This window comes from Cynocephalus volans, chromosome 4 (genome assembly GCF_027409185.1).
Source record: "Cynocephalus volans isolate mCynVol1 chromosome 4, mCynVol1.pri, whole genome shotgun sequence".
NCBI classification, from domain to species: Eukaryota; Metazoa; Chordata; class Mammalia; order Dermoptera; family Cynocephalidae; genus Cynocephalus; species Cynocephalus volans.
This window is the reverse complement of record NC_084463.1, coordinates 126,768,249-126,779,818: the sequence shown is the minus strand read 5'-3', so window position 1 is coordinate 126,779,818 and position 11,570 is coordinate 126,768,249. Positions and strand designations below refer to the sequence as shown.

Sequence of the window (11,570 nt, the reverse complement as noted above, 5' to 3'; positions counted from 1 at the left end):
CGAGAGCCGGGGCGGGGGCCGGGGCCGGCATGGCTGAAGGCTGCGCTCCGCAACCTTGAAGAGCGGCTGCTGCGGCGGGAGGCCGGGGGCAGGCAGGCGGGTGCGATGGCAGAGCGCGGCCCCCGCAGCTGCGCCGGGCCGGGCCGGCTGGCCTGAGCCGCCGGAGGAGCGGGGCTGCCTCTGCGGTTCCATGGAGCAGCGGCCAAGGCGAAACTCCGGAGCGCCGCGTCGCTGCGCTGCTGCGGCGGACTGTTGACGGGGCCGAGCCCGCGCGGACCGCCGAGGGAGCGAGCCCCCGCCCCAGCCCGCAGGCCGACCGCCTCGGGGCGGCGGGGGGCGTCGGAGGGCAGCGGAGGCGCGCCGAGCGAGCGGCGCCGCGGGAGGGGCCGGCGCGGGAGGCGGCCGCAGCAATGCCGGGCCCGCTGGGGCTGCTCTGCTTCCTCGCCCTGGGGCTGCTCGGCTCGGCCGGGCCCAGCGGCGCGGCGCCGCCTCTGTGTGCGGCGCCCTGCAGCTGCGACGGCGACCGTCGGGTGGACTGCTCCGGGAAGGGGCTGACGGCCGTGCCGGAGGGACTCAGCGCCTTCACCCAAGCGCTGTGAGTGCGGCGGCGGCGGCGCAGGGGGTGGGGGACCTGCGGGGGTGGAGCCGGCGGCCAATCGCACCCCACCGTCCACTGCCACTGGGGGGCGGGTAACACTGGTCACCTGTGTTTGGGGGGTGCTTGGCACCCGCTCCCGCGCCGCGGGCTTTCCAAACTTCGCCAGTCCGGGTCCGAGCCGGGAGTAGCTCTCTTTCCCAGTCTTTTCGGGCACAGTCACCCCCACCCAACCGCCCAAGTGCATCTGGGGCCAAGGAAGAGGGAAGGAATCTGGAAACGCTTGCCCCTGGCAGTCTTTTCATGCGACCTTCCCTTCTCACGCGGGCCCCTGCTCAGCTGGCAAGAGTTTGGCCATTGGCGGGGTGAGGGCGCCGACAACTTGGCCTGAGTGCAGACGAGGCACCTTCCGTGGGGAAGCACCTGGACCCCACTGCGTTCCAGCATGTGGGGAGAAGAAACACCTGTACCTCTGTCAGGACCAATCTCTTTACAATTTGGCCCCGTCCAGGTAGTGCGACCGGGCACCTCGGCCCAGTTCCACTCTGGACTCACCTCACGTCCAGGGTTCTGGGGCACGCAGGGGAGCCGGAGAAACCAAGGGAGAATTACAGTCTTCTCTTGGTGAAAATCCTCTTTTTACCCAGCAAGGCCTTTTAAAGACGTAATGCTGACCCGAGGTAGAGGATGTGGGAAGAGAAACAAAGTTTCAGAGAATACGCTCAGCACAGTCCACAAGGTAGGCAGCAGTTTTCTGCCGAACCTTAACCAGCAAGACTTTTCTTTTGACTGCCTGAGGTCGGGATAGTCACTCAAGTGGCTTTGACTTCCAAAATCTCCTTCTTCAAACAGGGAGCTGAGAGCTTTAGACATTCCTATCAGAAAAGGAGAGGAATCTGAAATAGGTGTTGGAGGTGGTGTTGGCAAATGCCACCGATAGAGAAAGAATAGGGTGATTGAGTGCAGGGCTTGTTGTGTGCTCTTGTTCCTTCTTGTGTCGTGTGGCCCGTTCAATGATTAAATCAGGGGCAGTGAAAGAACCGTTTGAGAGAGGAAGGGATTCTGAGAGGCCCTTGGGTAAAGAGAATTTCCTTTTACCTTATAGCTACTGAAAGAGACCTCTTAGACAGTTTTAAAGGAATAACAGACCCTGTGAAGAAATCCTTTTCATGCAGGCCAGAGCATTGCTGTATTTCCAGGTGGGTGGTGGCAAGGTGTTCTTTCTGCCTGCTTGCCCAGGATGGAGTTTTAGTGTGCATTGAGGCCCATTGTCTTGGAACCTGTTGTTACACTCTTCTGCTTCCAGCCCCCATCCCAACCCCCTTTTCCCACGTCTCAGGTGTTAGTTATGTATTTGAAGTCATTTTCCTTCAGTATGGTAAAATTTAGCTTTTTTTCACCAAAAAAAGTTAACTTTGCAATGAAGAGCATTTTGTTCACAAAAGTACATTAAATGGGAAAGCTCAAGCAGGAATGGATAAAAGTGAGGCAAAGAAGACCTGGATAGAGGAGATGGGGTTAATTTCCTCCCCCCAGATTTTCTAGAAACTTTTAGGGAATTCATGCAGAAAGAGAGGTGCCTTTTCCCATACCTGTTTCAAAGTTTTCCTTATAGAAGACAAGCATGATTTTACTGTTTTAACCAGTTGCAAAGACCTTGTTTAGCAGATTCCTTGAGTTTTAATGAGTAGACTTGCCCTGTAAGGAGAAGAGCTGTTTTACATTACCACCTAAAACCACAAAGAAATATCACATTTTTATGACAGCATACTTGTCTCTATAGAGCATCAGGTATCTGTCTGTAGAACTCATTGAAGGCAGTGAAATGCTGTATTTTCAACTTTGAACCTTAGAAAAGTTATTTCTCGAAACAGAAGTAATTGGCACCAGCCCAGATTAGAGTACCTAATAGCATCATCATAGCACTTTCTGAGGTGTGGTTGTGAGCAAATGTGTTTTATTTTCTTCGGTTTGTGACCTATAGATAGAATGACTAGACATGCTAATAACTCATTTCACCTTCAAAGGTATATATTATATGACTACCTTATCTAAAGGAGTTTTCAAGGGCAATATATTTGCAAGTTACTCATGAGGAAACCAGCTAGTCCAGTGAGTCTCAAAAGCCATGTGTGAGGAGACGCAGGTGCTGCAGGTATGCACACTCCAGTCGATCTTATAGGACACCTTGGCCTCACTTGGGATCTCTTTCCGGGTACTTCCAGTCTGCTCTCCTATCAAGCTTTAGTGAGCCACAGTGACACACAAGGAGACTAGGTCCCTAGTCCTTAAGCTTTTGTTCACCTATTTTTAATTCCTGGAGCATGTGCACTAAAGCCTGTTTAGTTATACATAAAATTACAAACACAAAATTAGAAGTTAAAAAGATGAGACTGTAATTATTAATCAAAGTTCTTTATTTTCTTCTCATTCCTCAATGGCTTTTCCAGTGGTAGTACTTTCACCTCTGCCAGGGTGTGTTTATCCCACTTTAGAGACCCCAGGACTGCCAGAGAGCAGATATTTTATTCTACTCAACTTGGAGTCAGCAGAGCCTGGCACACAGAATGCACTTAAAAATGTTGGAGTGAATAAATAAGGACATAGGCCACACTGAGGAATAAAATTGGGGCTTGAAATTCAGACATGATTTCTACCTGGGATTGTCAAATTCAGCATTCTCAGCATTTAGCCTTTTGTCCAAATTTCAGAAGGCCTCCGAGAGGATACCTTCTTCTCCTTTAGGCTCGTTTAAACTTGTTTCAGTCTAACAGTGCTCTATTTCCTGCTGAAAGCTGCTTTACTGGAGTCTGGGGACAGACTCAGATGTAATCCTCAGTATTGTGGATGGGATTCCTGTGTTCACATCATTTGCTGCACCTGTAGTGATTATTTATGTTTTCGAACAGCAATTTTCAGTCCTGTCTCACAATGCACCAGCTTGCCATAATTCACCCTGAGGTGTGTTAAAGGAAGTAATCTTACTAATATTAAAATTCCAAAGTGTATTTTATCAAAAGGATTCAAGGTTGTTACTGTACTAGTAGTAATAAGGTGACTCTTAGTCACCTACATTCCAAGGTTGAAGTTACAGTGGTGGTGGGGAGGGAATTGTGTATGTGAGTCCGCTGGTTCGTGAGCTACTGCTACAAAGTGTGAGAACTGTAGACCTGGAGCACAAATTTTCACATCCTAAGTTATATCTGGCACCTAGCTTTAAGATTATAAAGGTTGTTTCTGTGGCTTCATGAAGGGTGGTAGATCTGAGCCCTTGATCATAGTTCTTATCATGCAACTGAGTAATTGTGTGGCCTTGGGCATGTCATTCTACATTTTTTTTTTTTTTTTTTTTTGGTGACAATATCTTCATTTAAAAAAATGAAGCAATTGGATTCACTAAGATTACTTCTAAGGCTGCTTCTTGCTTCCAGAAGTTCTATGATTTTATACTTCTCCCACAATTTTAGGATGCCAAGGTGACAATAATGTTATGATCCTCTCCTAAAAAGATCCTAGGAGTAGCAAAATATCGTTCTAGTTGAAGTTGCAAAAGCCTGTTTATTACCATTCACTTGAAGGAGTCCTTCTTTGTGTTTAGAAGTGTGTGTTAGGAAATTTGCCATGGAGACTTGTTGCAGAATGCATGACTAGCTAAGGCGCTTTGCTAGAGTAGAATAGCCCTACTTGTTTCCTGTGGGTATGGCTTAACACTTGGAAAATAAAATCGCTCTGTTTCAGTAATTTGGATACTGTACAAAAAGTTACTCAACATCCTCACTTCCATATAATTAGTCATAATCTCTCAAACCTTCACGGTGTGTGTTTCCTGTACATGATCAGGTTATTGAGTTTTTTATATGGAATTGAGAGCTACCTGAAGGGCTTTGAGGTGTTTTTCTTAAGAATCTGTTGCTGTTTTCTTCTTTTGGAAGAATCTTAGATTCTTTGCTAAGGTGTATTTTTTCACTACAACACACACCTTCCTTTAATAGGATCATTTGAAAGTATTTACGTGTCCTCCAGTATCTGCAGTGTATTCCCTGGCAGGTCAGATCAGTAATCAGTGGCTAAATGTTTGTACCTTATTTATTTTTTGGGCGGCTGGTCTGTAAGGGAATCTGAACCCTTGACCTTGGTTTTACCAGCACCATGAACCAACCAGGTGAGCTAACCAACCAGCCATGTTTTTACCTTACTGATGGTAGAGTTTTGAACCTTTTGGTTTTTGAATTATTATCTGCAGATGTCAGTGTTAACATGGTTTGTGTAATGTGTCTTTCTAGAAATGTATTAGTTTTATATGCAAGTGAACTTTGTTCTAAACAAGGACAATATATGAACATCTTTATGTATAGATTTTTTATTTTCTGAGCTAGTGAACCACTGGGTTCTCTTTAAATACAGAAGAGGAAAGAGCATTCTGCTGGAAATATGAAGAGCTGGGTTTCAGATCTGTCAATAAATCACAGGAGTAACCTTGAATGAGTCATGTGCTGAACCCTTCAGAGCCTTGGTTTCCTCATCTGTAAAACAAAGAAGTCAACAACTCTTACTGCCAAGAGTTTTGTATTTAATTTGATTTTTCTGCATTGCTTGGGTCCTCTCTATTCTGTTTAGTGAAGTATAGGTGTGTAAATAATGGAATCTCTCACCCACTCAGGAGACTTCTCCAGCTGTCCTGTTCAACTGGAGTATTTCCATTGAGTGGGGCACTTACTGTCTCACTAGGCAACAGTGTGCTGGATGTGGTTTGAGCAGTACCTAGGATTTGAACCAATGACTCTCTTATTCTGGCCTCCTTAAGGCTTGCAGTAACCCATAAATATTTTGTGATTTCCGGTCAAACTGTGCTTATGCCAGTTACAGTATCACAAGTATTTAATGTCCAGGCACTTGGCTCTTAACGATGGAATTGTAAGGTAACATTTGACAGCTTAATCTCTTAGGAAAGATCAAAGTTCCATATTAGTAGGTGGATCCAGGCAAGTTTAGGCGTTTTCTTGGCCTCTGTCAGTCTCTCTCTCGTATTTTTATTTTAGTTATCTTTATAATAGTGGAAAGTACTGACAGCCTGGAAGTTTGGATTTTGGTTTCTGGTCTCCTTGTTGACCTCTTCTTTTATTCTCGTTTTCCTTATCAATGAATAATGGATATTGGGCTAGATGATGGCTAATTTATCTCTCTGCTTTGAATTTGAGTGAATCTCTGTAGAATATTAAGTTGTAAGAATCACTTAGTGATTCATCGAAATCTTTCTAAGATCGTCTCCCACTTTTTCTCTATTAAAAAAAGAGCACTATATTTGTTGGTTTACATGAATTAAAAGTTAAACCCTTGCCAAATGTGTCTTTAACTCTGAAAAATGGAACTAATATAACTTAGAGTTTTCTTGATAAGACAGCTTTGCTCTTTTAATTTTTTAAACTAGATCTCAAAGTTCTGAGTTTAGAAATGTGTTATCCAGCTTGCTCTTTAACCATCCTGTGCCACCTTCAAGTTTTCGGCAACACTGAAGCTTGTTTCCCTGTGTATAAAAGAGTATAGATAAATTTGTCCTTTTTTTCCTCCAACGTTGTTCAGTGAAGTATGGCTTTCTGAAAACATGGTTGAAGATGATAAAATGCTCTAATTTTAAATCCTGTCAGGGAAGGAAAAAATCTAGGGCATTTAGCAAATCAGTATGCTTACACAATGGGTAATTTGTCAGCTTTTCTTGACATTTCTTTTGTGCCTTTAAGCACCTGATGGTCAAACTGTACACTACGTGTCAGCCCTATTGCCTGAAATTGGAGGAGGTCAAAATTGAGTTTAGAAATCAGTCTTAGCTTGAGATATTGTGATTTTATAGTTCATATACATTTTATAAATTCACAACTTTCTAAAGGCTTTAGCAAGTTAGTACTCAAGTACCTCTTTTAAATAGGAGGATGTAATCGTGTAGTAGTATAGTCTGGATTCACCACACATAGACAAATATTTGTTATTAAGTTTTGTGTATGGCTGGGCTATTTTTAGCAAGATGTAAAGTGTACTGAAGTATTCTGTGTCATGTCCAGGCAATTAAAACTCTGAATGTTTGGGCTGATTGTTTTTAGTCTCTGAAACATGTTTTTATACCAGTACCTATTTTGATAATCAAAAAAAGCACACTAGTTAGGTCCCCCTTCACAAGATTTGGCATTATGTATCCCTTATTTTAGGTGCAAGTGATTGATGTTTAGGAACGTTCTTCTAATACTCTAAGTCCAAGGAATGAATCTTTAAAAAAAAAAAAAAAATTAAAAACATATTTCTTAGCTTTCTGTACTGAAAGGTTTTATGGGAAAAGCATTGAACCACCATCCTGTGGCAACATGTTGGCCCATAAGAATATGAGAATATCCTTGTAGGGAAATGCAAAGTGTAGATATTTTGAGAGGCAGCTGGGCCAAGATTGAATATACATTTAGATCCCAGGCTAGTCTGTTATCTGTGCTAGTGAGAAAACATGTGGAGGGAACATATTTAATATATTACACGACATTTAATGATCCTTTATCCTTCATATTTAATTTATATTTAAGTATTCTGAATTGAGATAAACCTTTGTAAAAGGCCATGTAAGCCCCCTTAGCTGTCTGTTATGTTTCCCTATTTTTACACTAGGAGAATGTAGCTGGGTTTTTTTGTTTTTTTAGAGTTTTAAAAATAAAGTCGACCGTTGAAAGAATGAAAATCTCATTGCACCCTGATAACAAAATATTTTTGATATTTGAATCAGAGTGTAGAACCGGGTATCCAGAAACATCATTATTCTCCTCCTTCCCTTATATTTTTAAAGTTCTATTTGGAGAAATTTTCCTTCCTAAGAAGAGTGACATAAATCTGACAGGGAGATGGCTCCTGTACCTTGGAGCTGTGCTAGGCATGGCTAAGGGATGTGCCTAGAGTTGCTTCAAGTCTCGCTTCTCCATTCCCCTCAGGCTTGGAGGTTCCCTTGTGTAGCACTTAGCGTAAACTGCAGAGTAATTTAGGACAAGTGGTGACATTGAAACTCCTCTACAGAGCTTGATTGGAACTGTTTTCATGTGAAGAGATGAATTTTATAATGCTCACTCTCTTCACATTTTTGGTTTAAAGGCGCAGAACGGGAGGTGTGCTTCCAAGTTGGCTGTCCTTTTTTCTGTGAAGCTCTGAGGATTGGGCTATGATGCCGATTAACTTTTGGGGTTTTCCTTTTTCCTTATGGGATAAGCTTCGTGTTTAGAAGTGCTTGAAGAAACTATGTGGATAATACATGAAGGGCTTGGCAGACCAGATATTTTCAGAAGAGAGGAGACCCATATCTGTGTTCTATATTGTCACCCTTTCCCTGTGTGCAAACCATCCTAGAGAGTGGTTTTCTTGTAGAATTCTCCAGAAAATGAGAGAGCACGGTTTCTTGAATAACTTAACACCTTAGGAACTCTGTCCTACTCTGTCATCTCTTTCCTTTTCAGTTGTAGGGAGAGATAAACACATAATGTCAACTGTGGACCTTCAGGTTTCTCCCTGTACTTGAAGACTGTTCATGTGCTCTTCAGCCTTCTATTTTAGGTGCTAAATTAATCCAGTCTTTGCATTTTCTAAATGTGGTAATTGCCCTTTGGGTCCTCTTCAAGCTCTCTTTATCTCACATAAATTGGAGTGTATACAGAATTCTCAAATAATTTGATCTGTGTTCATAAGAAGGGAATATTAAGTGAGTTTAATACCTTTTAAATATTTTAGTATCACATTTTAAAAATTATTCATTATGGGTTTACTAACTGATATTTAACAGTTTATCATAACCTAGTTTTCATCCTTTCTGTGCTACTTCTGCTAGTTCATCTAATTTGATTAGTTTTTTAAAAATCTTTAAAAATATATTTTCCTACGAAGAATTTTTTCGTTGGCCTTCTATTCTCCAAGGTCATTTTAAGTCCATGGTCATGTCATATAGCTTTTTATGTCATTATCAACTCCCCAGTCTTCTTTTTGTTTGTTGGTTGGTTGGTGGCTGGCCTGTCAGGGTGATACAAACCCTTGACCTTGGTGTTACAAGGCCATGCTCTAGCAGCTGAGTTAAACGGCTCCTCGTCTCCTTTTATAGGCATATTTTTATGAAGAGGCTTTCAGAAATGGTTTATTTTGTTTTGTTTTGAGAGTGTGACACAGGGAATCAAGACCCCTGAGTTTAGGAGGGCATTCTTAGATCTTGGGCAAATCATTTAACCACTTTGCACTTTGGATTTCCCATCTGCAAAAATAGAGAGCTTACGTTATCTTCAGGGTCACCCTGTCTTCAGCATAACCTCTATGAGTGACACTGAACAAGGACCCGATTTGTTATTTATTTGGGGAGTGACTAAGCAGTGGTATATGGGTGTTATCACTTTGGGATTTAAAATTCTAAACCCTATTTCTTTTGTTCTTTGAATATATATCACTTTGGGATTTACAATTCTAAACCCTATTTCTTTTGTTCTTTGAATATATATATCAGATTCAAAGCCTGTTCTAGATTCACAGGTGACCCACTGTGCTAATGAAAAAAGGCTACTCATCTGGCAAAATTTTCATTCAGAAATCCGTAAAGATCTTGCTGGCAGGAGAAGAGAACATATGTTTTTATAAAGACACCTTGTTATAGGTGGTGATACTACTTCCCTTTGAACAAGAAAGCCTGATGGTGGGGAGGTGCAGTTTCTGTGGAGGGGAGAGCTCAGGGAAAACTGTATATGTTGGCTCCATCTCTGTGACTTGGCACTGCTTTCCTGAGGTGGCTGGTCAAGTAGAATGGTGCTGTTCCAACAGGGGAACACAGGGTTTCTCCTCAGAACAGATGGGCATGTGACTTTCCTCATCCTTTAATGACAATGTCAGTGTGACCTTTAGTTACTGATTTTCTACTTCCAGACTTTGGAACACTGAGGATTCCATTAGACAATGCTAACTCTTTACAGTGCATGCCCATGTAGTTTCTAAGATCACTTTCCGTCTTTCCACATTGGGGATGGTTAAGATTTACTCAACACTGACACTTTAGCTGCATTCTTATTTCTTCACATCACTTTGTTTCTAGAAATATTCAGATTATGAGAGAACTTTTTCTTTTAAGTATTTTTAAAGCGGTGTTTTACTGGTTATTGGATATCTATCTATATATCTTTTTACATTTGAGACTAATGCTTGTGTTTTGTGGATAAAGAAAAGCTTATTCTCTTAAAAGTAATTTTAGAACAAAAATCCTTTCTTTAAAATTTTTCGTATTTCTTAAAAGTTGTATGGCATTCTTGTTAATCACAGTTAAAGTTTTTTCAGAACCTTTAAAAACCTTTCTGCGATTTGGTTCAGACCTAATTTGAAAGTGAATGATAAAGGCAGAATAGCGGTTAACATGTGCAATAGTACTCAACAACCTGTTTAGATTGGCTGAGTGTTTCAAATACAGTTGTGCATTTTCTACCCTGGGTCTCTTTCTTTAAAAAAATGTTTGAGATGTTTTTCCCATTACCATCTTGACATCTGCCTGGTTACACATGAATAGCTTGACCCAGTGCCTCAGCAGGGAGACTACCGTGGCCTTGCTTTCAATAGCCATGTCACTGACAAAAAAAACATATGGAATATTTCATTCCTGTGCTTTACAAACAGAGTCAGGGGCTATGAGGGCATGCAGCAGAAGGCTTCATACTTCATGGTAGGTTGGCAAATTTGCACACTAACCACAGGCTCTACTGTTAGTAATCAAAGGGTGTTTTCCAAAGCCCCATTACATTCTGTGGAAAGGAAATCCTGTGTTTTGGATAAATTAATTTCTAATATCAGTTTAAGTCTGCATGGCCTGCTTCCATGGTGGGGTTTCCTACTTAATCATGTATTTCACCAAGGGGGGGGGGGAGAGAGAGAGAGAGTGAGAGTGTGTGTGTGTGTGTGTGTGTGTGTGTGGCATTTGGGTGTTGCTTTTCCAGATTTGTGGTGTGTGTTGAGAACACAGATGCTCGATTCCCAGTAGAACATGCCTTGAGGACTGTATGCCTTTGTGTTTATCTTCTTGTCAGTTCACAGAAAGAGATCAATTGATCATTCTCATGCTAGTCAAACACTGCTGTGTTGACCTTGAAAGGTTTCTGTTGCACAGTACCAGACTTCCACTTGGGGGCTCGGTTTTTAACTGAGCTACCACTCAGGGCTTTGCTTTGTGGCATCTGAATCTGTAGTGTGGAGTCTTGTTAGGTGTTACAGGAGATAGCCAAGACCATGGAAAAGAAGGATAAATTAATTCCTGTCTTTCTTGGGTCTTATTGTGTGTTAAAAGAATTTGCCCTTGGCATCACCCTGGCTGAGATGGCATTCCAGAAGGAAAAAAAAAGGAAAAAAAATAAATAAATAAACAGACCTATGGCATCCAAAGAGGCGAAGATTTGTGACTTTGGAGGAGGAGATAATGACATTCATTTCATCACGGTCTTTCTAACCCTCAAGTTACCCCACCTTGAATTTCAAGAGTCATTGTTTCCTACACATATGGGCTGGTTTTGATAGGAATTGGTGATTTATCTAATAGGATGTGAGCTCCTTTTGATTATTTTATGCCAGATGTAGCCAAATATTTAAATTTACATGCACGTCTCATGTAGAAGATTTTTTTTTTTTATTGAAACGATTGTACATATCTGTGGGGTACCACATTGTAGAAGTTATTTATTTATTTATTTATTTATTGTCATTTTTGTGACCGGCCACACCGCGCTCAGGCAGTGAGTGCACCAGCCATCCTTATATAGGATCCGAACCTGTGGCGGGAGCACTGCTGCGCTCCCAGCGCTGCACTCTCCTGAGTGCGCCATGGGGTCGACCCTGTAGAAGTTATTTTTGATGGTTCATTGGTATCACTACTGAACATAAACTGCATAACAGCATGCTAATAGAAATGATGGCCTTTCATGTTTTCTCATATGAGTAATCCCTT

The 11,570-nt window shown here is 42.1% G+C and overlaps 1 protein-coding gene across 1 annotated transcript in view; it reads left to right on the top strand.

Annotated features, from left to right (window-relative positions):
- Window positions 1–395: 395 nt before the first annotated feature.
- The window catches only part of LGR4 (leucine rich repeat containing G protein-coupled receptor 4), a 102,127-nt gene continuing 90,952 nt past the window's right edge, over window positions 396–11,570 (top strand). The window contains exon 1 of the mRNA XM_063093666.1: window positions 396–595. Within this exon, the coding sequence (XP_062949736.1) occupies window positions 411–595 (185 nt within the window). The 5' untranslated portion in view covers window positions 396–410. The remainder of the gene's footprint in view (window positions 596–11,570) is intronic.